The 25,757-nt window shown below is 44.2% G+C and overlaps 1 protein-coding gene across 6 annotated transcripts in view; it reads right to left on the reverse strand.

Moving 5' to 3' along the window:
- DAB1 (DAB adaptor protein 1) overlaps positions 1 to 25,757 on the reverse strand; it is a 390,549-nt gene that overhangs the window by 44,039 nt on the left and 320,753 nt on the right. For 5 of the 6 annotated variants that reach the window (XM_033115304.1, XM_033115303.1, XM_033115305.1 and 2 more), the window contains exons 5-9: positions 23,094 to 23,225; positions 22,359 to 22,478; positions 21,860 to 21,898; positions 20,199 to 20,264; positions 12,031 to 12,090 (exon numbers count right to left, since the gene is read on the reverse strand). In XM_033115304.1, the coding sequence (XP_032971195.1) occupies positions 12,031 to 12,090; positions 20,199 to 20,264; positions 21,860 to 21,898; positions 22,359 to 22,478; positions 23,094 to 23,225 (417 nt within the window). The remainder of the gene's footprint in view (positions 1 to 12,030; positions 12,091 to 20,198; positions 20,265 to 21,859; positions 21,899 to 22,358; positions 22,479 to 23,093; positions 23,226 to 25,757) is intronic. The other variant, XM_033115308.1, reaches the window with a different exon arrangement.

Genomic DNA, 25,757 nt, shown 5'->3' on the forward strand with positions numbered 1-25,757 from the left:
AGGTAGAAACAACAACAACAACAACAACGAAATAGCCAAAGATACAAGGCTATGAGACTTAAAAAAATATATAGGAAAGGTGGAAAAAACATAGAGGATTGGGCTGACAGCAAGCAACAGTGGGAAAGGATTAATACTGGAGATAAGGACAGCTGCTAACCCGCTGGAGAGAAACATGATAACAAGCTGACAGAACTCTATGATAGGCAGGAACATGGGAGGTAGAGAAAGGAGAAAGCACTGTAAAAAGTGAGAATGGACGTCCCCTTAACACGAGCTGCTCTCTGTGCACAAGCAGGGAAGCAAGCGGTCCATCCTTAATAATCAGACTGTATTTTCCTCTTGCCTTAGCATTTCAACCTCAGTCTCCTTTCCATCCAATGAAGAACAAAATACTTGCCATGTTAATTGAACTAGATGTAGTCAAGCGTCAGAATTCATTGAAGGAGCTTTACAAATCTCCCTTTGTATCTAAAAACACGAAAGCCTTACAAAAGCAGCTCTAGAGGAGTGGGCCCCAAGACGTTGTGTTTTTAAAGTGTCACAAATGACCATTAGGCAACGCAGTCTCTGGGGGTCACTGAACTAGATACAGACTCTAGAGCAAGGCGCACGTACCCTGCCCCCCACGAAATGCTCAGCAAATGTCCACTTCTTGTCTCCTTTTTCAGTCGTTGCAAAAACAGGCTTTACATGCTTTGGGCTGGAACTGGCACCAATGTATATTTTCTTCTTCTCCACGGTCCTTCATTTATCTCTTTCTCCTTTTTTACAACTAGAGTTTGTTCATTATTCTTCTGCAACCGTGAATAACAGCAGTCAGGGAGAAAGAAAGAGCCTCACCATAATTTATCCAGAAAAGCGGAATTACTGTACCAAGAAAGAATGAGTGTCAGCATCAATGGATATTTATGGGGAAACTGTATATAACAGCTCTGTTCATTAGAGATGCTGTAGTTAAGATTCTGTGAATGTTAATGGTCTGTATTAGAGAAATAATGATAGATTCACCGCCGCAGCAGTTAGATACCCCTGAATCACATGGTCTTACCATGTAGCACATCTCCAAGTGACCTGATTTACGCCCACGGAAGGCGCAGACATGCATCGGTGCACCTGTTTCTTGGGGGTAGTACTGCCGTTGCTTCAGCACAGGTAGCACTTCTGGCAAAGAGTTTCAGGAACAAGATGGATAGGTGCGTCCTGCCTTCTGTTTGAAATCACTCTGTGTTTTGTGCTAGAGGCAGCTCGGCCCAGCAGGAAGAGCACTCCATAGCTTTGGGGAGGGTGGCCTTATGTCCTGGTTGGCCTGACACCTCCTGTTCCCGCCTCGTATCCTGCGGTCATTGTTAATAGGAAACCCCTATTACTTTCAAAAGTGACCCAGGCTGGATGATCAGCTAGGTCACCCTAGCTTTAGGGTCAGAGAGCTCGGGATTAGACTCTTAGTGATACCTCGTGCAGCTGTGCTAAGTGATTTAACTTCACTGACCTTCAGGATACTTGACAACAGAGAAGAGACCTACGTCTTACAGTGGTTTGGGAGAGTCTTGACGTAGTGAATTAAGTGACCATCAGAGTCCCTTTCTTGGAGTGCTCAACATTTGGTAGTTACAATTGTGTTATCCCTGCCCCAGAGCCACGGCACTCCCCTGCAGGTTCAGCCCCACGCCAGGTCCTTGAGTTAAGCTTGACCTTGTTGACAGTATTGCGTGGCCATGGGGAACTGGAAGCGCTCTAGCCCCTCCCTCTGTATGCTGCTCCCTGCAGTAAACTAAAAGCACCCTAGGGGCGGGGCCAGGTCTTACTCATCCTCAAATCTCTTACAGCACTTGGCACAGTCCTGTGTCCATATAAGAGCTCATAAAAATAACTATGGCTCACATTTATTGCATACTTACGAGGTGCCAGGTGCTGCTCTAAATGTTTTCTGTGTATTGCCTTATCCAAGTCCTCTAAGAAACTCGATGCGGCAGCTACTGTGGTCATTATCTTCATTTTACAAGTGAACACACCGAGGCACGGAGAAGTTTCAACAACCCATCCAAGGTTATACAGTTGGGACTCGAGGGAGGTTTCAAGCCCAAGTAGTCAGGCTACCAGGTTCACGCTTTTACCTAAAGTACCGCATTGCCGACCAAGTACAGGGCCAAACACAAGAGCAATCACACCTGTTATTTGATCCTCAGAAGAACCCAGAGAAGAAGCTGTCCTCGCATTGTTTACTGGTCACTAAGGAGAATCCAACAAATGAAACACTTGGCCTGGAGTCACATAGCTAAGAAGTGTGAAGCTCTGACTAATTTCTCTTAGTCTTGCTCTTTCTGCTGTTTTACTGCTTCTTAAAGAGTGGGCTCACAGTCTGCGTTCACAAATTCAGTGATAGAATAACAAAGCCTCTGATGGGAGGAAAAATGTGAAGATCTCCTCGCATGTCTCCCACCCACGGACTTGACTAGGGGGTTCCTTTGACAGGGGTTTTCACACTACCCTCTCCGGGTCTCTTCTCTTCCAGAAGTTTCTGTCTGTAGAGGAGGTAGGAGGGAGGGCTTCCAGGTGTGTAGCCTTCAACCCAGTTTCAACCACTTCTTTCCTTTGTTTATATAGAAGGTTCCCAGGAACATTTCACTTGAGTGACGTTTCCTGGGTTTTATGAAAAAGTTGGAAGGCCATTCCTCTAGGAGACCAGTGGTAGGGATTTCACAGAGGAATGGAGTGATCACTGTTTTATCTGGATGTGAGTATGGCCAACACACAACTGAGCAAACGCTAGAACGGGCAACTGCTCATGCAGACACTGATCCCCTTCCGCATGCGTATCTGTGGGAAACAAGTTTCAGGAATGGCTTAATAGCGAGCCATTCCGATCCCATTCGTGACAGCCCAGTTTTTCAACTTTGGAGAAAGAGCCACATACCATTCAAAGCAATCATGTGGCACAGCCAAAACAAGAGTCATGGGCCGAGAACAGAGAGGAAGATGGAAGGCATCATGGCTGTCTTTGGCAAGAACCTGAAGACAGCAGATGGACGGGCGGATGCACAAACACTCTCAGAAGTGAGAGGTGTGGGGCACGTATGTAAATGGCAGAGCGATGGGAGAGGGGACAGGGCAGTCAGTCCATATGGCCTGGCCCTCCAAAGCTCGCCACCTTGGAGGTCGCTTAGGCCTCATGTCTGTCTCTCCTTGCCCACACACATCAGCAGACCTTTCCAGATTTACTTTCATCATCCACTCGAATTTCTCTCTCTCTCTCAATTTCTCTCCGCAGGGTCTACTGGGCCCACTCTCAGGCCAGACCCACAGTGGTCCTCACTTGCCCACTCTTTGACCTCTTTGCCCTCAGACGCATTCTTGCCCTCCCCCTGCTCTGTGCTGTATGACAGGGGCTGATCCCTGTAAACTACGGTGCCCAGGCTCCCTTGCCAATCCACTTCCACCTAGCTTTGGCCAACAGGAGGCAGTGGTCAGAAATTGGATAGTGGGAGGAAGGGAGAAGTGGTGGAATTCTTCCTAGCTCTTCTCGGCAGTATTCTGGAGTGGTAGAGTCTCCTCTGTGATTTCAGTTTCTGCCAGGCAGTCCAACTCTCTATGGCCCAACTCTCCATGGCCCCTCTACAGCCCTAGTGCTCACCAGTAATGGGATGTTGGCAGACCCAGCTCCCGGGCTCTGCAAACGCCACCTCCTTCCTTCCAGACTTAGGGATGGCAGGGAATTCTTACTGTTACTAACTTGGGTCTCCCCGCTGTACCCTGTTTGGATTTTCAGCTCTTCTAACACCTTTGTAACTAGTTTCCCACATTAAATTCCCTCTATAAAACCACCTGGTGTGGACTCTGTTTTCCCGACTCTGTCCTGACGGACACACACATATAATTCTATGAGCTTCCTAATGGTCTCCTCACCTTCCAAGCCACCTGCCACAGGCCACCAGACTGATGTTGAAGAACACAATTCTAATAAGTGTCTCTGTACCACCTGAAAGCCTCAGTGGCTTCCCAACAAATCCCAGCTTCTGAGCATCACATTTCAGGCCCTTTGCTCCCTGGGGCTGGCTTCCCTTGGGATCCTTGTTTTCTGTTCCCATGAAGCCATCCTGTGGTCCCACCACTTCAGTCTATTCATCAGCCTGGGGTATGTCAGGCTTTTCCACATTTCAGTGCCTTTAAACATTTGGTTCCCTCTTCCTGAACACTGTTCCACACGTTCTTCAGTGCCAAACTCCCACTGTCTTCTAAGACCCTACTCCGACTCCTTTCCCTGGGTGAAGACCTCACCCAACTCCCTTCAGCAAAGTTTGCTGCCCATCACTACGCTTCCAGAACATCATGTACATAGCCCCTTGCAGCCTTGGTTACACCGATTGTAATTGTTTTTATGTCTGTGTTCTTGAGACCATTAAGATTCTTAAGCAGCCAGTCTTATTCATCTTTATATCTCTAGTGAGTACAACACTGCCGGGCAGATAGAAGGTTCTCAGTACCTATTTGCCGAATGGATGGATGGAGAAATGAACAGATTTTGTAAGGGAACTCAGAAAAAGAAGGGCTTTCTAGCAATTGGAGTTCTGAGACTGTACGAGTCATGAAGGGCTATCACTGTAGGTATGTGAGCAGAAGCCAAACAGTCAGAGATGGTCATCTGCACTTCACAAATGTTCTCAGGGGATTCTTGCCCTGCTGGGGAGGCTACACCATATAGCACCTTGTAATGTTCCTACTAATTTTAAGATTCTAGGAATTTAGGATTCCATCTCAGGACCATTTCTAAGGACAGCTAAAAGAAAGCCCGTGTCAGAAACATCAAAACATCAAAATTCTGTTCCATTGAATGGAATAGAGAGATTCAGATTCCTTTCCCTCCCTTCAGGACGACCTTCTCTTGTGTGACATCTATGTTAACTGCGTTGTGATAATTATAATTTCTCTACAATGCGGTGCTTAATGAGGAAGTGAAACTGACAAATGTTCAGACTAGATTTAATCCAATTATGCAACATCTTGATCCAGATTTCAAACTAAAGGAAAAACCAACTGCTGAATTGTGAATGAAAATTTATTTGCCATGGAAGATGGGGGCTGGGGGGTGTAGAGAACAGTTGTCTAGAGAAATTCTTCACATTAATGGATTGACTCTTCCTGCATTTGCAGCAGTGAAAATGAACTCAATCTAGGGCAAGGAAAATCAGCTGAATACTGATTGTTGGGGGACGGGGATCTCAATCAGAAACACACAGGCGTTTGGAGGATGGGAAGCAGGGAAGACAAAATGAGAAACTTTCTGATCTTCAGAGATGGGCAGCTTCCATTGATATTTGTTCTTTGTGATTCACAAATACCTTTTCAACATCAGGATCATGAAAGCAGTGCGCCATGCAGAGAGAGGGTTCAGGAATGAATTAGACATGGGCATGACTCATGGAGGTCAGTCTAAAGGAGGAGAGATGTGTTCACAGCCAGCAACTGAGGACTGGGCCTCCTGTGGGCTGTGCTATCGTGAAGACTCAAAAACAATGAATGGGTGAGGGGAGCTGAAGCCTGAGTACCGATTCTGATTACGGTAACTGTGAGGAGATGGAGGGCTTTGCATTTTCTTTAATACTAAGGGCAGTATGTTTTAGGTGGAAATTGTGTGGGTACCTGAGTCAGAACAACCTAGGATTCAAATTCTGGCTCTGCTACTTACCAGTTTTGTGATCATGGGCTAGTTACGTAACCTCTCACTCCCAGGGTTGGGATTACTGAAAGATAAGCTGAGACCAGAGCCTAGACTGCCCATGGCACATGGCAGATGTGCAATGAGGTCCACCTGCTTTTTCCACAGCGAACTCAGCCTTATCCTCTTAGTATATCTGGCTGGTGGCCTGACACTGTAAAACAAAGAAAGGAACTGAATGGAGGCCTGGACTGCAAATCCAAACATCAGGTCTCTTATCAGTTTCTCCCAGTGTGGCTACTTTTCAGGACGCAACAGACAGATGTAGAGCCCTGATTTCAAGCTCTCCAGAAGGACACTAAGGAGAAACGGATTTTCTAAGCACCTACTCTCTCTATGCCCAATGCTTGGTTATTATACTTGGTAAACTTCTTTCTATCCAGGGCAATGCCACAACTTACGTCAGAGTGGGTGACTTTACAGCCAGAGTGACAATGATGAAGACAGAAAGGGGCCTCTAGGATGTGTGGCTTGGCAGCTGAGATACTGGGAGTAAGATGATGACGAGGCAAATCCTAGACATCGTGAACATGGGGGCAAATGGAATGTGAGAGAAGATAAATTATTCTGAGGTCCACCACAACAGTGACAGTGACCCTCATAACACAGGCGTCCCTTACAGAACCATTCACCTGCTACTTGATTACTCCCAGGGACAGAGACCTCACTACGCTGCATTTTCCTCTGAAAATCAGCTCAGATGGTCGAAATTTCTTTCTTAGATTGAGCCCAGAGTTGCTCTCTCTTGTCATAAAACTTGGGCCTTCCTCTTAATCATAGGACATCCCATAAAATATGTGGAGGCAACTGATATATAGTGCCCCTCAGTCCTCACTTCCCCACGGTCTATAAAAGCAAGCCCTCATCTTCAAAGGAAACACTTTCGCATTGCCTTCTGAATCTCACCAAAGCCCCAAGATGCTGGAAGAGGAAGGTAGTCATTTCCATTCAGGAAAATGAGTGTCAGAAAGTCGAAGCGATTGACAAAGATCACACCTAAAGCGAGGAAAGAATCTCAGGGGGCTCGGCTCCTTCCTTTCAATTCCTAAATCCATGTTTCATCAAAAGGAAATTAATGTCACATCCAACTTATCAATTTGACAACCTGACGTCCTTTCTATTTACCACTATGCCACACTTTTAAGAATCTTTTGAAGGCCTAAAAAAGTTATCACTGATAATTAGAAAGCCTTTTATGCCTAATACAACTACATAAAAGGCTTTTAAACTGGGCAATTATAAGGTGAAAGATAATAGATCTTTTTCAGCCATAAGAATATTATAAGGGTTGTGGGTGGGAAGGCGAAGGAAGGAGTGGGGACGGAAAGGGAGGGGAGGCAAGAAGAAAAGCGCCAAGTATTTCTCATGCAAAAACGACAAGGGTCATAGCAAGGTTTAGGTCTGTGTCGCTGCAACAGGTGACCTTCACAGCAGCTTCTACGAAGTCATGGGGCACAAAAGGGTCTGAAATAGACACGTCAGCAGCCTGTGACTATACTGCTCCACTTGAAGTACCACTGTGGAATGAGACTTGTCTCCAAAGGCGAACGGAGTGCAAAAAGCACTAAATAATGAATGCAGTAATGGCTACTTAGCAGACACCCTGCTCTGCGCTCAGGAACACGCATCTTTGACCGTCCCGATGAGGCAGGATATTTGTCTAAGGAACATGACCAGCATTATCAGCTGGCAGAAAGGAAGACCGCCTGCATGTCCCCACTTCTTCCAGATGGAAATTGATGACAAATGCATCCCCTCTGAGTGCTGCTGGTAATTCCAGGCAGTGTGGACGCAGGAGCCAGGGGGACGTCAACGACCTGCCGAGAAGGTGCTCCATTTCTCTTCTGCCTGTTCGAATCCTGCCCATCTTTCAAAGCTTGGCCCAAGTGATACCCTCTTTCCTGAAACCTCCCTGACTCCCTAGACATCTAACGTTGCCTGTCAGCCAGCATATATGCCGTTGGATTTCACAGACTCTGACATAAAAATATACCCATGGATTTAAGATGAGTCTCTGCGCAAAGCTTCCAGCTGCCTTGACCAGGAAGAGATGAAATGTATATTTCCAGGAGTGAGTGGGATTAATCTTTATCTTGGCTCAGAGTTCCTAGCTAAAGGTGCAGGAGGGCATAGCAGGACCCGAAAAACAAATCTGCTAGGAGAAGGGGACATCACAGGCCCAAATTAAAATAAGAAAACAAGGGCATCTTAACATGTTATTTGTGAAAGAAGAACCAGCAAGGGGCCAGTACAGCTGAGCATCCTGAGGTTATGTGGCGAGGTGGGGTTACATTGGGATAGGGATGAGTGAATTTGACGGAGAAAAGGAAGGAGATGGAACCAGCTTTCCGTCCGGACCTGGGGCCAGCTAACTGAAACACAACTTCACTCCCATAAGTTGATGTGCTGAGGTAGGTGAGACCAAAAAGAAACACAATGAATTCTAACTTCTACTCCCCTAAAACGCGGGAGGCCCCAGGACATCAAATACGTCACCTTACTGAGGCTATCTGTGTTCATGGAAGAGTGAAGATGAGCCAATCTTTAGCACAGAGCTGAGACGGAGGGACCCATCAGCTTTAAGGGTCTACAAAAATTTACATGTGCTCACTTTTTGGGGGGCGGGGGTTGGGGGCAAGCCTACCATCAAAATTGAAAAGAATTCAGAGATTCCAAGAAGAATTACGTTACAGATAGTGATGATTAAAAGTGATCCCCGTGTTAAGGAGCTCACAGAAAAGTAGGGGAAACAAATAGAAGAATAATAGCTCATAGCTATTAAATAATCCCTCTATAAGAGCACTATGCTGATCCTTGTATTTAAGCTCATTCAGTCTCTACACAAAAACTCTAAGGAAGGTACTAATATGAACGCCAAAGCCAAGGCTTTTAAGGAACTCAAAGTCCAATGGCTCACACGGACACAGTAGGAGAAAACAACAACCCATTGTGATCATCGCAAAGAGAAGAAAGCGGTATCCCAGAGGGCCCGAAGACTCTGGGGTAAGAAAGGCTTCCCGCGGAGGAGGAGCCTAGTCTTGTAGGACACTTGGCAACCTCCCTGCTTGGGGAGAACTGTTTGCTGGTGCATTGCTGGTAACAGCAACAAACGGAAATGTTCTCATTTAATCTACTCCATATTCCCTGTTCAGGGTTTTACATACATGTCTCCTTTAATCTTCCAAACACAGCGATAAGGTAGGCATTCCTTTCTTTTTACAGGTGATGACACCGAAGCTTAGAGATGGAAGAAACTGCTCAAGGACCCTTAGGGGGTGGCCAGGATGAGACATACTCAGATTTGGCTCTGGAGATCACTGTGGGCTGGTTTGTGGTTTTCCTCAATGACAGTCCGTCGCTGAATTGTTTATCAAGGGTATGTGTAGACCTGGACCCAAGGAAGAAAAGGAGCAACAGGCCCCTGGGCAGTTTCCCTTCTTGTGGAAAACGTGTGGAAGCCCCAAACAACCTGGAAGCTGCTTCCCATTCACTACTTTAGTTGTTGTCTTTCCGACTAAGGAGCAGGTGGGAAGGGAGCACACAGTGAGGTCACACAGGGATTTTCAGAGCCCAGACATATCGTAGCACAGGTGTCGCCATCAGGAGGAAGCCTGGAGGACAGCAGGATCCCAGAAGAGGGAGAGACATGGGGCATTTAAAGTTCCTCTGGGAGGTTTAGGCAAGTGGGACCAACTTTCCAATACTTACATGACTTTCTCCTCTCAATCACCTTGCAAATTAGGTTCAATGACCCCTTTGGTCGATGAGAACCCTGGGACTCAGAGGGACAAGGGAACTTGTCAGGAATCCCACAGGCAGTGAGAGCAGGAGTTGCAGTTCCACTTGTATCCATCTCTCCACTAGAACCTGTGCTTTTTACTTGCTGCCTCTCTTCAGCTTTTAGAAATGTTGAAATCATTCATGGAAAAGCCATCATCACCATTAGACGCTTCTAGGCAGACGCTGTGGGAATAGTGGGTTGGGAGCCACTACAGATCATTCAGGGAGGCCAGATGTTTCCCAACAAAACCTTATGACTTGTAATGACTATTTTAGAGTCAGAAAAACAGGGAAGTCCCATTACCAGGAAGTGCCAGGGATTTTCATAAACTCTTACTGCAGGGTAGAGTCATTCATGTATTTATTAAATACTCCTCATGGCTGTGTCGTGCCTGGCTATTACGTACCGTACCAGGCCCTGGGCTTGCTTCTGGTAATGCAAGGACCTCGGGAAGCCCCTGGATGTAATGGGGTAAGGGATCTGACAGTGTGTGGTATGGCCTATGCATAGAGGAATGACAGGGCATGAGGACACAAAGGTAACGTGATCTGCTGATCCTGCTTGGAGCAAAAGTCCAGAAAGATTCCCTGAGAGAACAAAGCCTGAAGTTAAGCTGGGGTTGTTCGGGGTGGGTGTCCCTCCTTCAAGAAACTATGGAGCTATGCAGAGCTGGACCAGGAAGAGACAGAGGCCGAAGCCAGGACCTGAGTGCTGTGTTTGTCAGGCTAAAGAGCTTGGATTTTTTGTTTGTTTGTTTGTTTTTCAGATGGTATGGCCAGGCTGGTTAATAAATTCACAAAAACAAAGGCGACAAATGAACCACGTTTCCTCACGTATCTAAACCTGTTAGGGGCAAGTGAGGCAATTTAAGCACAAATTAAATTGTAGGGAGCTGTGTAACGGGTGCTGGATCAAATTGAAACAGGAAAGACCAGTGTGTCAGTGACAAGAGGCTTGATTAAACGCAAAGGCGTCAGGGAGAAAAACAGCTTTTTCTTTGAGCAATTCTCTGCGTGTTCTCTACTCTATTCCAGATTCGAGGTTTTGAAAAGGGGTCTGTATTTGGGTAGGTTTTTTCATTAAGACTAACCTGTATTGGGTTTCAGAAGCAGTATTTAGGTGGGGTATGGTGGTTTCAAAGTACGGGCAGAGTAGGGCACAGACATGGACATTGATCAAAAAGAAATTTCACAAGGGAAAAGAGGAGTGGGGACTGGGGAGGTAAGAACAGACGAGAAAGGCTCCCAACTCAGACATTCCAGAGGGGAGAGTCTTGCCCCTCTACTCATTCCATGTTTGAATCCCCCCATAGTCTCTGTGACAGGTGGTTTTCCAGGCTCTGCTTGTGCCGTTCCAGTGGGTGGGGGGCACACTCTCTTAGGTGCCAGCTCTTCCACCCTGGATCAGCTCTGACCTCGGGAAGGTCATCCCTCAATTTGAGCTGGAATTGGCTTTCGTGGGGTGGCCCCCACTGGTTTCAGTTCTATGACACGGCTAACACAGAACTCTATAATCCCTTTTCTCCACATGGCCCTTTGGACTCCCGTCACCACATTTCAGTTTCCATGGTTTCTTTTCTCTAGGCCAAACATTTCCAGGACCTTCAACTATTCCCCATGGGATGGGGCTTCAAACCCCCTGATCAATCTGATCTTGAAACATACAGGTGTATCTTTATGTCTCCCACAGCGTGGGGTCCGAACTGATCAGAATGCTCCAGACAGAGTCACCTAGCCTCACAACAGCTCTGTTAGGGCCACAGCTGGGATACGTGAGGGTCTGCATGACTTCAAGCCTGTACTCTTCCCACCCATTGTTGAGCGGAACGAGATCAATATTGACTAAACACCCCTAAACACCCTAGTTTTTCCCTTTCTTTCTTTCCTTTTTTTTTTTTTTTTTTTGCATAGGTTGTGGCAAAATCTCATGTTCCCCTGCTCAAGAGTCTTTGCTGGCTCCCCAGGACTCCTTCAATTATGTATAGAGGTCGCTTTCTGTGTGCCAACGGAAGGACCTAAATGTGGGCCTGGGCCTAGAAGTGGCTGGCAGCACAGTACCACAGAGCTTGAAATTCCCTCTCCCTCTCGCATTTCCAGGAGTCCCACCAGCAGATGGGAAACAGATGCAGTGGACCTCCAGGGTTCTGAGTAAGCCCACACTACACATGGCCTTTTCCACTGTGCTCGGCCCACTGGCTGAAGCCTGGCCAGCCCTTCTTCTATTGTCCCTTTGAAACGTCTCAACCACTTTCAAGTTGGATGGACAACTCTCTTCCTAAAACCAAGACATTGCTCCCCGCCTGTCCACTTGACCAGATATAATAAAATCTTTGGCTCTTTCTCAGCCCCACCATTTCTCCCTTATGCCCCTTTCCCTCTGATCCCTGAGGAGTTACCTAACATGCAGTCCCTAGCAAAGCCATACGAGGTGAGACACTTGTCCAGAAGAGGGGTTCCTTTCCTCAGGATGTAGACATAGTCTCAACATGAATCCAGATCATGGGACCCTGACAGTAGAGAGGAGATATACTTACACTTACAGGTTGACTTTTTGGCACGTCATAAACACCTTCCTTCTTTTGGCTGGTGGGAACCTATGGAAATCAAATTCGACACAGTCAAAACACTCTGGTACTCCATTTTTGAAAAACCAAGCAACCAGCCTCCAATGCCAAGCTAGGTAAGTTGTATGAGAACAGCCCCTGAGGTCCCAGGAGCCAACTCCAAGGGGCTGCTGGAATTATGAAAGCAGGAGGCCAGGCTCCTTCCCTTAGGAAAACCAGATGAGGACAAGGGGTGTGTGAATCCTTTAACAAATGTTTGCAGGCTGTCTCGGCCATTGGGCTCTTTATAGAATCACAGAATAAGAAGCTGCCGAGACTTCAGAGATATGTGGTGTAGGGATAAAAAAGTCCTCATTTCAACAAAGACAAAAATGAGGCCCAGGGAGGTTCTCCAAAGTGATTAAAAGGAGTCACCCAAAGTGATTAAAAACAGTTTGTACCTGAGGTTAAATTGTTCAATACTAAGACTGACATCTGGACTATTTAAAATACAGCAAATATCAAGGTCCTAGTACAAAGTACACTTTCTGTTGGGAGCATCTGTACAAGCCATCTGATAATTATCAAAAATTTTTGTTCAAGAAAAGGGCCAGAAATGGTATGAAAAGCATAAGACTAGAATCTGGACAATCTTGATTTTTTAAAAACATGTATCTGTATCTTTTTCCCTCCCTCTTTTTTTTCTCTTACTCATCTATCCAGTCTTATTGGGCCATGTGGTGACTGTAGCACCCTGAGCAGGTCACTTGTTCCTCTGAGCTTCACTCTTATAAAATGGGTGCTAGTGCCCTGTTTCCACGAAAATCAGCTCTCATGCGTCGTTTGGAGCAAAACTTAATATAAGACCTGGTATTATATTATATTATGTTATACCCAGTCTTATATATTACAGTAAAATAAGACTGGACCTTATATTAATTTTTGCTCCGAAAGATACCTTAGAGCTGATTGTATGGCTAGGTCTTATTTTAGGGGAAACACGGTGGCTCTTTTTCTCACTTCGATTTTTGTGAGGATCAAATGAGAAAACAGAGAGTAAGTAACCAAAAACTATTAGGCACCATAATAGTGTAAAATGTTAGAATGATAGCTTCTTTTATCATTTATGTATTATATAGATATGTATATGAACACATTTTATAATAGTAACAACAGTGGCTACATTGAATACTTTTCGCATTTGTCAATCAAGGGCTTTGTACTGAAACATTCCAGATTGAAAATAGTCATTAGTTGTTCTTCCCCAGCACCTCGAGAGCTTCGCTCACACCTCCATTGGAGGGATCAGCCGGCATCGGTTTTATAAATGTCTGATAACTTGTCTTTCTTTCCATCAGCCTGGGAGTTCCATCAGAGCAGGCGCAGGACCTAACATCCAGTAGGCATTCTGTTGGGTAAATGGTCCATAGGGGAGTGTGGAAAATAGTGAAGAAAAAAGTATACCTTTTAGGCTTGGGCCAGCTAACCATGCTATCCTGAGAGAAATAAGAATTTGAACTTACTCCTTGAGTCCCTTTGTCCTTTTCACTCTTATTTAATTTAAAATCCTTATAATAACCCCAAAAAGTTGGTATTATAATCTCCACTGTAAACAGTGGAAAGTGAGACTCAGAGATGTTAGGAAAATTTGCTCAAGGCATCAAAGCTAGGAAGTGGCCAGATTCAAACCCAGCTCTTTCTGGCTACCGAACAGGCCATTTATTACTAACAGTATGAGCTCACATTGATGGGACACTTTCTATGTGCCAGGCACAGGTCTAAGCATTTGTGTCTATGTACATTCTCACGTAAGCCTTAGGATACGTCAATAAGCTAAGGATGACAACTGTCCCTGCGTTGCAGGAGAGGAAAATGAGGCCTGGAGAGGGACCTGCCTCTGGTGAGCACGGAAGCCAGGAGGCTGAGCTGGGCCGATAGCCTTTTAACCTTGTCACGAGCATCCGGGGGTTGTCTACAAAGTCCTTAAGCACTGGTGGGGACCATGCCGTGGTCAGTATTACATCCCCATGTGTCTGGCACATGCCAGGTGCTCTATATATAAGATTTTTTAAAAGAATGAATTAATAGATGTGAAATGACTCTAACCACTATACATTAAGTACACTACACAGACAGCTGCATCTCGCCGGTTCTCACCATTCCCGCAGCTGTTTCAGGTGCTCCTTTTTCTTTCACATCACATTCTACATTCGCAGAAGCTCACGCACATCCCTGCAGACAACAGGACTATGCGTGAGCATGGCTGTGCAGAAGATGCACTTTCGAGCTGCTCTTGCAAACTTTCGTCTGCAGGTAGCCAATGAAGAATGTAATTTCTTTGCTCCCAATAACAGGGTTCCATCTAAAAGGAATCCTCTAAGAATGCCAACAGAGTCCTTGTTAACGAGGGCCAAGAAATTACCAGCCCTCACTTTTATTTCTACCAGCTCGCCCTTTCCTGAGAAAAACGAACAGCATTTCTGTTGCCCGTAATTCACTGCTTACCGTGGGCACTTAGCAAACTGAACTGCTGCTGACTCTCAATTATTCCTGCAAATGGAGAAGCGGTGGGATGGATAAACCCAAACTGTGAATAATTGAAAAAGCTTTTCTGCTTGGCTTTCCCATGGGTGAGATATCAATTTGCCTGTTTGTCTTTTAAGATTTATCTCAGCTGGGACATCTTCTTGGTAGCCTTGCCTGATTCTCCAAGCCCAGTTTGAACAGTCCTCTGTACTCTTGTAACCCTCTAGTGCATCCTTTCATTAAAAACTAAAAGTTACCAAGTATCTATTATGTGTCATGCACTGTGCTGTGCCTGGAACAGTGATGAAGGACAAGATAGATATGACCCCTGAGTGAACAGAGCTCCTTGTCTTGCTGGGGACTTGGAAACATAAGCAGACTACTGAAGTCGAGTGTAAAACGTGCTTTATCTTACATGGGAGTTTTCAAACCACAGTGTAGCTGTCTGTCCCTCCTATGTATCCCACTGCTCTGTAAGCTTGCTGAGGGCAGGGCAAATATTTTCTTATCCCTGTTTACCCATCTGTAAATACTAGTTAAACAAGAAATGTCTAAGCAGCAAACATTTACCACGTGTGTGCGGAGGGCAGAACACTGGCAGAGAGGCTTAAAAGACAAAGAGCAGAAAGAGCCTCCTCGGTCCTGGCTCTCATCCTCCCCTGGCTGGTCCATGTAGCCTGCAGACCATTTCAGTAACACGATGTTGTACAGTGATAACAGTTCTGGACCAAAAGGAAGTGGGAGACATGGATCCTAATGCTGGCTCTGCCAGGGGCTGGGTGACCTCAGAGGTCACTTTGTTCTCTGACCTCAATTTTCTCATCTGGTTATTGTGAGCATCCAGGGGGTTGTCTACAGACTCCTTAAGTACCGGTGGGGACCATGCCGCGGTCACTACTATATCCCCACGTGCCTGGAACATGCTAGGTGCTCCATACATGATACTGCTTGAAAGAACGACTTAATAGATGTGAAATGACTCTAACAACTATACATTAAGTACTGTACATACAGAAGACATTTTCAGTTGAGCAACGTATTAATAGTGTAGAGAGGCAGTGTATGGGTTGGGTGACACAGACTAGAGACTCATCATTTTAAAATAATGATACGTGACACATTGGGGGTGATTAAAAATGATTTTTGAATGAACAAAACTGGAGATCACTTGCATGGAAAGATGTGATATCACTCATGCAAGAAGCTTGTTAACAGGACAAACGAACACTGGGTTTAGAAGCAGAGCCTCTGGCCTTGGGCCCAGCACTTAAGTTGGAAGACTTGATTTTCTTACGTTTAAAATGACTGTCATTGTAGCTGTTCTTCTTATTGCACCAAGTGACTAGAAGGGTCAAAATTGAGTGATATGTAAAAACGGTTTGTACTGTGAGGCTCTGTGTTGTTTTAAAGATGGCTGATCTCTTTTTCTGAGGCATGCAAAGAGAAAGACAATTACTATTATTAATCCCGTTTGGAAAAGGAGACTACTGATGCTCGAAGAGAGGTTCCGTTTATTCAAGAGCCTCTGCCTCCCTGAGGCTGGAGTTATCAATCTCAAAGTCAGGTGAGGCGGCAGCTTTCTGCTGGGCTGACAACATGAGGTGAGCAAGTCATGTTCTAGTTCAGTTAATACATCATCATAAGACGTCCTAAGCAGCATCTGATACCGGTGATGCTAGGATGTAAAGGGAAGTAACATTTACAGAGGACCTATGAGGCACCAGGTGCTGCTCTCGTCACTTTCCATCTTCACATCACTTCTAGAAGCAGATAATATAGTATCCGTATTGTATAGCCCAGGAAATTGAGATACAAAAGTTACGGACTTCACCCAAGGTCATAAAATAGTGGAAGGATTAGATCCCAAGTCTAGGAATGTTTGACTCATTCCAGGAAACAGGGCATGGAAGGAAATCTGAGACCACCCTGGGCCAACCCAGAACTAGGAGAAACAGTGCAATCCATTCAGGAGGAAGAGCTATGGAACACTTGGAGGCCCTTAAAAAAAACCCACAAGATTTTGTAGGGTATCTGGTGGACACTTGTCTCGTTAGGGAGACCACCTCAGGGAAGATGTAGATGCCTGATCACTGCACTGTACACCTGAAGCTGAAGCTGAACAATAATGAACGTCAACTACAATTTTATATGTATATACATATATATGTATATATACATACGTATGTATAAACATGTATATATGTATACATATATATACATATATAGTTACAAGAAGCGGAGTACAGCATTAGGAACAGAGACAGTGGAAATGTAATGGCTCTGTGAGATGTCAGGGGGTAGTGGATGGGGGAGGGGGGTTCACACAGTGTGAGGGATATAAATGATAAATGTCTATTACATTGTTTTGTGCACCGGAAACTAATAAAAAATATTAGAAAAGAAATATAATAGAAGATTTATTAAATTAGAGATTAATATTTTCACATTAAAAATTGAATTCAAGATTGTTAAAGTTTTTACTCCAATTAAAACAAAATATTTTTGTTAAAAAAAAACACACACAAAAAAATGAGGTACCAAAGAGCAGCTCCTTAAAAGCCCAGCCGTATCTTTAGGACCAAGAGCTTATCTCTTGTTAAGCAAATTGAGGCCCAGCTACTGGCAATTGCAAGAGAGGAAAATTACCAGAGGCCTTTCTAATAGAGGGCAATAAAATATTCATTGTCTTAAATGGTACATTCCTGGTAATGAGGGACATAAGACGGGGGAGGTCAGAGGTGTTAAAACAAGTGTGATTTTTAGATAGTGACTGGAAACATACACAGAATCTAATTGAGGAACTCAGCGTCAGCGTATTCTGCGCTGCACAGGGCCTCAGGATTAATGTATTTATTTACAGAGGTCAGAGAGACCTGGGTGTGAGTGGGGAGTCCTCCTTCCTGCAGCTCTGCAACCCGGTGAGCCTCACTTTCCTCACCTATAAGGTGGGAATAATGGTTCCACTCACACGGGGTTGTTGTGAGGGGTGATCAGATAATGCAGATAAACCTGCAGTCACAGAGCCAGTCCACAATCAGCACTCAACACACGTCACCAAAGACGGACGGACGGACGGACACACGGACACACGGACACACACCCCCCACCCCATTTCTAAGAGTCTTGTTGCCTTGTAATGCCAGCCAACATGCTACACTAAAGAATCACAGGCCTACGTTGAGGCGCCAGCTGCAAAGAGCGGAAAAGGGCCTGGCCTGAGAAACTCTTCCTTCTTATTCACTCATTTTTCAGATGTATACACTGAGGTCCCGAGACGGAAAAGAACTTGACAAGGTGAATTAATGGCTGAGTGTGGTAGTCCTTGTACTAAGATCCTGGATCCGCACACGGTGGACTCACTGTGTGACCCTGGATGAAGCCTCTTCTTTACTTTCTCCGTGTGAGCTTGTGTGGTTCTCACAGCAACATGTGAGTGAGGGAGAAATTATTCTCCAGTTGTTACTGGGAAAACTGCGTCTCCGGGAGGGCAAGGGCCTTGTCCACTACCTCTCAGCCAAAGGTTGTTGGTGACAGAGGCAGAACTAGAACCCAGGGCTCCACTCGCTGAAAACCCCTCCCCCGCAGTCCCCCATCGGGCAAAAGGGAAGTCCTGCCAACAGCTACGTCTGAATGTCAGAGACCTCTTGTATCGAAAAGCCTATTATTTGTAAAGGTGCTCTCTCTTCAGAGAAATACTGGTTAATCGTTCCTTTGGCCTCATATTCAGATATTGCAAGGTTGTACTTTAAAAATCTGACAATGAGGACAAATATACAATTTGTAATAACTTGTCTGAAGACAGAAACTTTTTATGGGATGATTTTAAACCACCCTTGAAGCACAACCTCACACTGGAATCCAATCCAGACAGATCAGATAGATAGAAATACGTCAGCTGATCCTTGAACAATGTGGGTGTTAGGGGCGCTTACCCCCCACGCAGTTGGAAATCTGTGTATTTACTTATTTTTTAGTTTCAGGTGTACAAAACATCATAATGATTAGACATTTACACCCCTGACAAAGTGATAACCCCCCGAAGTCAACTACCTCTCTGACATCAGACATAACTATTATAATACCATTGACTATATTCCTTATGCTGTACTTTACATCCTTTGACTATACACACACACACACACACACACACACACACTATATAAATATATATACATATTTATATATTATATATATTTAATTACAGTTGACATTCAATACTATTTTGTATTAGTTTCAGGTATACAGCACAGTAGTTAGGCATTTGTATACTCTATGAAGTGATCCCCCCAATAAGTCCAGTACCCATCTGACACCCTACATAGTCTCACAGTATTATTGATTATATTCCCCATTCTGTATTTGACTCTCCCTTGTATCCACGGAAGATTGGTTCTAGGAATCCCCATGGTTATCAAAATCAGCAGATTCTCAAGTCCCCTGTGTAAAATGGCATAGATCAATGCATGCAGTTGGCCCTCTGCACCCACGATTCCCAAGCAAAGAGAAAACAGTACAGGTTTATGTTGATAGAAATCCAAGTATAAGTGGACCCATCCAGTTCAAACCCACATTGTTCAAGGGTCAACTGTCCTTAGATTATTATACTATGGGGCTGCTTTAAACTGAGCTAACGTTATATTTAGGTCATTTAGAATTCTGTGCATTTGATGGAAATTGAAAATCTGTTTCATTTTTATTAAACAAGCAATACATGCCCAAGGCAGAATAACAGACCACACAACTAAATAAATTAAGAAAACTAAAATCACTTATGAAATACATGAAAACTTTTCCTACTTCTATAATGTTTATATTCAAATTAGGATGAAAATTCTAATTAGTGAAAAATTAGAGGTCGTCATATTTGTTTGATGTGTTGCTATGCTGCAATTACTCCAAACTCTTTGATGGAAATCATGGGGGAAGAAGCGTTGAGTTTTGCCTTCACACTCTTGCCTGGGTTAGATCTTAGCTCTAAATTGTTCTATAGCCCTGAAAAAGCTACTCAATTTCTCTGAGTCTCAGTTTCCCCTTGTAAAAGTGGGATTAAAATGCCTACTTTGTAGCATACTTGTGAGAATTAAACTAGTTAAAAGTGTGTTCATGATATCTCACATAAGCAGACGTTTAAGAATATTAATTTACTTTCCCTTCAGAAGGGGTAAAACCTTTAGCTTTATTTCATTGTATTCAGTTAATGTTCCCAATGTTGTTTTCAAGTAGCAATTGTGAATGTGTACTTCATTTTCAATAGCGTGGTTAGCTTGCTAAAGAAATTTGATGAGCATGTTCCTCTGAGTTATGAAGATCCTACTCTATTACGGAGAACGACCCTCCAATGGATTACTTTCGTAAAACTGAATGTTTGATTTTGGGGTCAACTGAAAATAGTTAAGCTCCATGAAAAACTAAAACACTGTACCCAACTGGCCATTAACCATTTCAACAATAAGGCGTGAACGTGACTGGTAAATTGAATGAGGAACTAGAAGCAATTCATGTGGAAGTGTTTTAACAAGCCTGGAGTGACCAACAGCGGAACACCTGAGGAGAGACTTGGTCCTTCAGACCTCATTCAGTACATGTACTGGTAGTGACGCGACAGTAAGGGACAGAGGGAAGGGATTGTATACCTGATAAATGTTTTCTTCCGTTTCGGGATCACGGATTGGCTCGTGTCCAGCCTCAAACACAATGTACTATTATGGAGCGGCCGGAGAGGAAAGATCAGAGGGGAAAAAAGAAAGAGGAAACACAAGCATTTGGAATTCAAGATACAAATCACAGTGAGCATTAAAGAAACAGGCACAAGAGAAAATACCGTAGAGAGACCACTGAATTACTGAAATACCAGATGGGCTGTGAACATTCTTGCCTTTTCCTAACGAAACGGCAAAGGTCTGAGGGTCAGTCCTTGGAGATGACTGCAGAGGGCCCTGGCAGATCTTTCTGGAGACAGAACCTCCTAATTCAGTGGTATGTATCTCAGTAATGTCTGCTTGTGCTGGTGTTGCTGAGTCTCCTGGGAACGCCTGGGTCTCAACTTTGTAAACTTTGGGTCACAGCGGTTGCCTTCCTTTGCTCTCTAAGGCTCAAGGTCCCAAGCCAATTCTGAGGTGCTCAGAACCCCAATCTCCCTCATCCTATAACCGTCACCTGAATGTACATTCTCAGTTTCAAATGCTAAAGATCAAATTTTCCATGTGCATGTTTCAGACTCTAATGGATGGGACCATTTCAACAAAGACAATATTCTTCATTCTTTGTGAGCCAGTTAGCCAGGGTTGAGCTCAAAATATAAACAAATCCTTGTTCTCCGCATGCACTGTAAAGCAAGGCATGTCATAAGGCATAACTCTGACTTTTGTTTGCCATACAAGTTAGACACTCCTGCTTCAAGTTATGCATAGGATATTACCTTTTAAAAGCCATATGATTTTACTTTTGTCATAGCAGTACCAGCTTTCTGTGGGAAAATATGCATTCACATAGATGCATAGGTGACACACACATCTGTAACCTATGTGTGTCCCAGTTAGAAACATAATTTCTAGGTTTTCTTTTATGTGCAACAAGTACATTTTAGGGCTTCTTTCTCTCCGTGGGAATAAGCACAGAGCAGGAGAGGCCTTCTCTTGCCTTTTTTTCTGCATCTGTTTAAACAGAGCACATACTTGAACCGAAGAGAAAGCATCTCTCTACCCACACCTGGGCTGCAGCCTTGAAGAGAATCCAGAGAACGCTACGGGCTGGGATGCCTGTAGGATCTTCCTTCCCCTCCTTACAACAGCCCCTGTGGCATGAACCAGCTAATCCGAGGGGCAGCCTGGCTGATCAGGGGCCAGAAAGCCCTCTCCTCACAGCCTTTCTAAAGCTTACAAACCATCCTTTGGGTTTGTGTTCAAATATCGTCAAAATGTCAGTCCCCATCTCCAGTTCTTAACTCAGGAAAACCACTTCATTATTCAGTCTCTCTAATGAACTCAGAATATTCAAGAGACTCTCAAAAACATTCAGCTCTGGGATCAAACTTTTACAGATTTTAGAGGGGGCTGAGGCAGGGCAAGAAGGGAGAGGTGCATCTTCAAATCCCTTGTCATTGATGCCGGCCAAAATTCTGCTCAGTTTTATGGAAATTCACTCCTGAAGGGGATGGCAGCCCTTACCCTCAGAAATCACCTTGGTCCCTCTCTGGACTCTGCATTCTGGGGATGCTTCAGGTCTAGGAAAACATGGCTACAGCACAGGCCCAGACATTCCTGATCCTAAAACCCCAACTAGTTTCAGAAATTACCTGGTATACAGGGTCTTCCACATCCTCTTCCAGAATTGTCTACAGCAGAGTGAGGGACGGGAGGGTGCACAGCAGAGGATAGAAAGGCAGAGACGTGAGACTGTATTCAGAAATTACAGGACAGTAAAGAAACCAGCTCTGGGTAGGATACGCTAGTGGGTCATTAAGGTAGAAAATACACAGGAAAAAAATCAAAACCCTTGTAGTCACCTTCACCCCCCCTTGTAACAATAGCAAAAACAATTGGGTTTCTTCTGTTCTCCTCCCCTGAAATCATCCTCTGATTCAAGATTTCACTTTCTCTTACACGTCTAGAATTTCAGAGAATAAGGGACCATTTCTAATGGCTTGCTGTAGGTGCCTATAATTTCCATGGGAACCTTTCATCTTTATTTATTTCTACTTGGTGGCAGGAGGAAAAGCCCTGAGTGTCAGTTTTAACATCTGTTTATTTTAAGCCCCACACTTGTCTGGAACCAGTATAAATTCACAGGCATACCTGATACACAGCTTGTTCACACTGCTTATCCTTCTGTGCCTTTTTTTCCAATTCTTCTCTTTGCTTCAATTCATAAATAAGTTGAAAGAGATCTCTCAAGTCCAGAATAACAGGTTCAGCCTGGAGTAAAAGGTGGTAAAAAGCCTTGATAAGGGACTGGGACTAGTTTCAACTACTAATTTCTGTTTCTTCCGGCTACAACCTGCAGCCCTTCCTTTTTCGATTAAACTGAAAGCATTCCATCTTTAATTAATTCTACCTTGTTTATATTGGTTTAGCAAATTGCATCTAGGCTAAAGTTCATTTCTTCAACTAATTATATTTGCAAATTCATAATAATCATAAGCATAAAAGGCAATGCTTTTATTTATTAGTAATTTCGGATACAATAAAATTAGGGTAGGCTTTATGCAAAATAGCTATTTGTTTTCTCTTATTTTCTTTCTAAATGAGGCTATGAACACCAGGAAACTTATCTGTATACTGTGCCTCCATCCAGCTTAATCAGAAAGAAAAAATAATTAGTCATTATGAAACACCCATTAGGAAAAACACCACCACCAAGGATAGGCATGAGCGCGTTTCCTTGCTTCAAGGCTGTTTATCTTTTCTAGGCGGGAAGCTGAGCATCAGCGTCACTTAGTCATACATCAGAGTGGGCCTTCAGATGAGCAGTGAGACCGTGCTGTCCCCTAAAGTTATAAGGAAGGCACCCTCCTTGGATGGGGTACTCACCGCCTGGGCTGTTTTTATGGCCACAAATCTGTGATTCCCTTCCTTTCCACAAACATATCCAAAGGCGCGGTGATCTGTGATGTCCTTTGCAATGTAGGAAATTTCGTGAACAGCATGGTGATGCTGAAGGGCCTAGGAGACACAAAAGGAAGAGTGCATTACAGGGGACTTTCCCTTCGAGTGGTTGATCAATAAGAGATGTGTTTCAGCTGCGTGTATGAACAGGCCCAAAGGGCTTTGGAAAAGCTGTTTGGTCCAGATGGAAGGAAAAAGAGCTGTGCCTGCCCTTGATAAGTGGAGGCTTCCCTCCACAGTCTTGGTGCTGTGATGGGAGAGATACAGACTAGGTAGAACTGCTCATATGCTGAAAGGGCCTCTGGCGCGGTGGCTTCCTTCAGTCTGCCAGAGTCAGTCTGTCTCCTTCCGTGGTGCAAGCTTCTGCTACATCTTTCTTCATGACACAGCCCCGTCGAAGTTCTGACTTGATACTTAATACACTCACAAACCCAGGGCCTCCGCTTGCCTTGGAAGGAGAGGCACACTGTGGGACCACAGGGGCGCCATTCACCTTCCCAGAACCATGGCTTTGCGTGGTTAGCAACAATTTTCTGATGCATGGCAATAGAGTGTCTTGAGGAACAAACACTTTATATTGTCCAAAATCACCGTTTGGGCTAGAGGTGGGGTCCCCGTATATCTGTGGCTTTCATGAGTTGATCCCTCTGTCTGTAACACCCATTCTTTTATCCACTTGCCTGAATCTTACTCCTCTTAATAAAGGCCACTTGAAACAGCACCACCTCTGTGAAGCCTCCCCTGAATGAGGCTTGCCTTCCCTCTCCCTCCAGAAATAATTCCTCCTTCTTTTGTGGTTCCACAGAACTGCAGTATCTAGTGATATTGAAACTCCTGATAGACTGCTCACATACAACTTCCTGGGCTCCTGTTTTCACACACCTCTCTTTTCTGATACATTTGTCCTGTTCCTAATCTGTCTTCCCCACCAGGCTCTGTCTTCCTCATCTCTGTCATCCTACCACTTTGCACTGTGCTCGGCCCACGGTTGTTGAACTAAGGTAAACTGGGATAGGTGATCAGTAATTTGAAATGGACTTCCCTGCCTTTATTATCTAAGCCTCAACAAATAATGTTTACCATCCAGTTGGTGATGGTGATCTTTACAGCCATTTTCCTACTCATTTTAAACCTACTTATAAAGAAACCTTCATTAAACAGTTCTCTGTAAAGGGTTATGTATGCATTTGGGCGTTATATGATGCGTTTGAAGTTCTTATAACTTTAAGGGAATTTTCATTATACTGGGTGTTAAGAAGGTTGAATTCTAGCCACTATGCAATCATAAGGCACTCACTGCACCTCTCTGGACATCAGTTTATTCCTGTATTAAACGAGATGTTTGTACCAGATCAGTGACTCCTAACCCAAAGCCCTGGATCTATTAGGGTCATTAAAGGTAATTAAAAAGAGCTCCCAGGCAATTTTCAACATTTCAAAAAGCTAAACAAATTTTTAAACTATTCATTACAAGACTACACATTTCATTCTGTATGCAAATGAAAACGCCAAGTTTATTTGGAATTGTATCAGGTTACTACTGTATGCCTTAACTAATCTTTGAACAGATTCTCTTTGGAAATTAGTTATGGGTTTGAATAATTCACGTAGGGGAGTGAATGATAATAAATGCATTTTCCTTTGGTGGATACAATCTTCCTCCTTACTGAGCCCATGGAGGGAGGAAGACATGTAACACAACAGGGACTAATTATAAAAATGGTGGGAACAACTGGAATAGATATTCTCTAAGGCTTGTCCCATCTCCCCAGATCCTTTAGCCATTAGAGCCTTGTATCACACAGCCAGGCTCTGAGGACAGCGGGCATCTGACTCTCATGGTAGTCATCACCTTAGTTTTGGACCACTGCCCCTGGCCTTCCAAACCATCCATTCCCAGCCTATCGCCATCTTTCCAGGCTTCTGACGTTATGAATTATTCCTGCAGTAGAATTTGCTGCTGCACCTTAACCTTACAGAGTCTGATCATTCACTGTCCTCTTTACTTCCCTCAGGACTTTCCTTTCAGCTTCATACCCTGTCCAGGTTGCCCACTGCCCACCAGACATCATGCTTGGAGAGTGGTATCATTGCCCAGTCAACCAAGCTCAAGTGACCATAAGACAACTGTATAATTCTAGTGGATTTCAACACAAATAAGGTTGGTGAAGAAGGAAGTGTTTGTTAGTAGAATAATCAAATCCATTTATTCTTATTTTATTAAGAGGACACATTTAGGTAGGAGAGGAAAATTGCTCAAAAAGCAGTAGCTTTTTCATGATGTTAATGATGTAAAATTGATGAGGCTTCTATTCACACAACATGGGGATATTGATTTATAGGCTTTTGTGAGCTCGAGTGGTATGCAGCAAGGGAAGTGGGGCACAAAGACTTTCTCCTTTTCTCCCTTTCCTGAAAGTATTTCTCTTTCCGCATAATGTGGAGAATGCTATCCAATGTCTCCTATTAAATCAAAGTTTGACGACAGTACCTTATTGATTGCCAAGTAGAATATTGCTCTAAAATTAAACTGCGATTAGAAGTCTTCCTAGTGGAATTAGATTTGGAGATGATTGCACCATGGTAAAA

The sequence above is a fragment of the Rhinolophus ferrumequinum genome, chromosome 9 (assembly GCF_004115265.2).
Source record: "Rhinolophus ferrumequinum isolate MPI-CBG mRhiFer1 chromosome 9, mRhiFer1_v1.p, whole genome shotgun sequence".
Classification (NCBI taxonomy): domain Eukaryota; kingdom Metazoa; phylum Chordata; class Mammalia; order Chiroptera; family Rhinolophidae; genus Rhinolophus; species Rhinolophus ferrumequinum.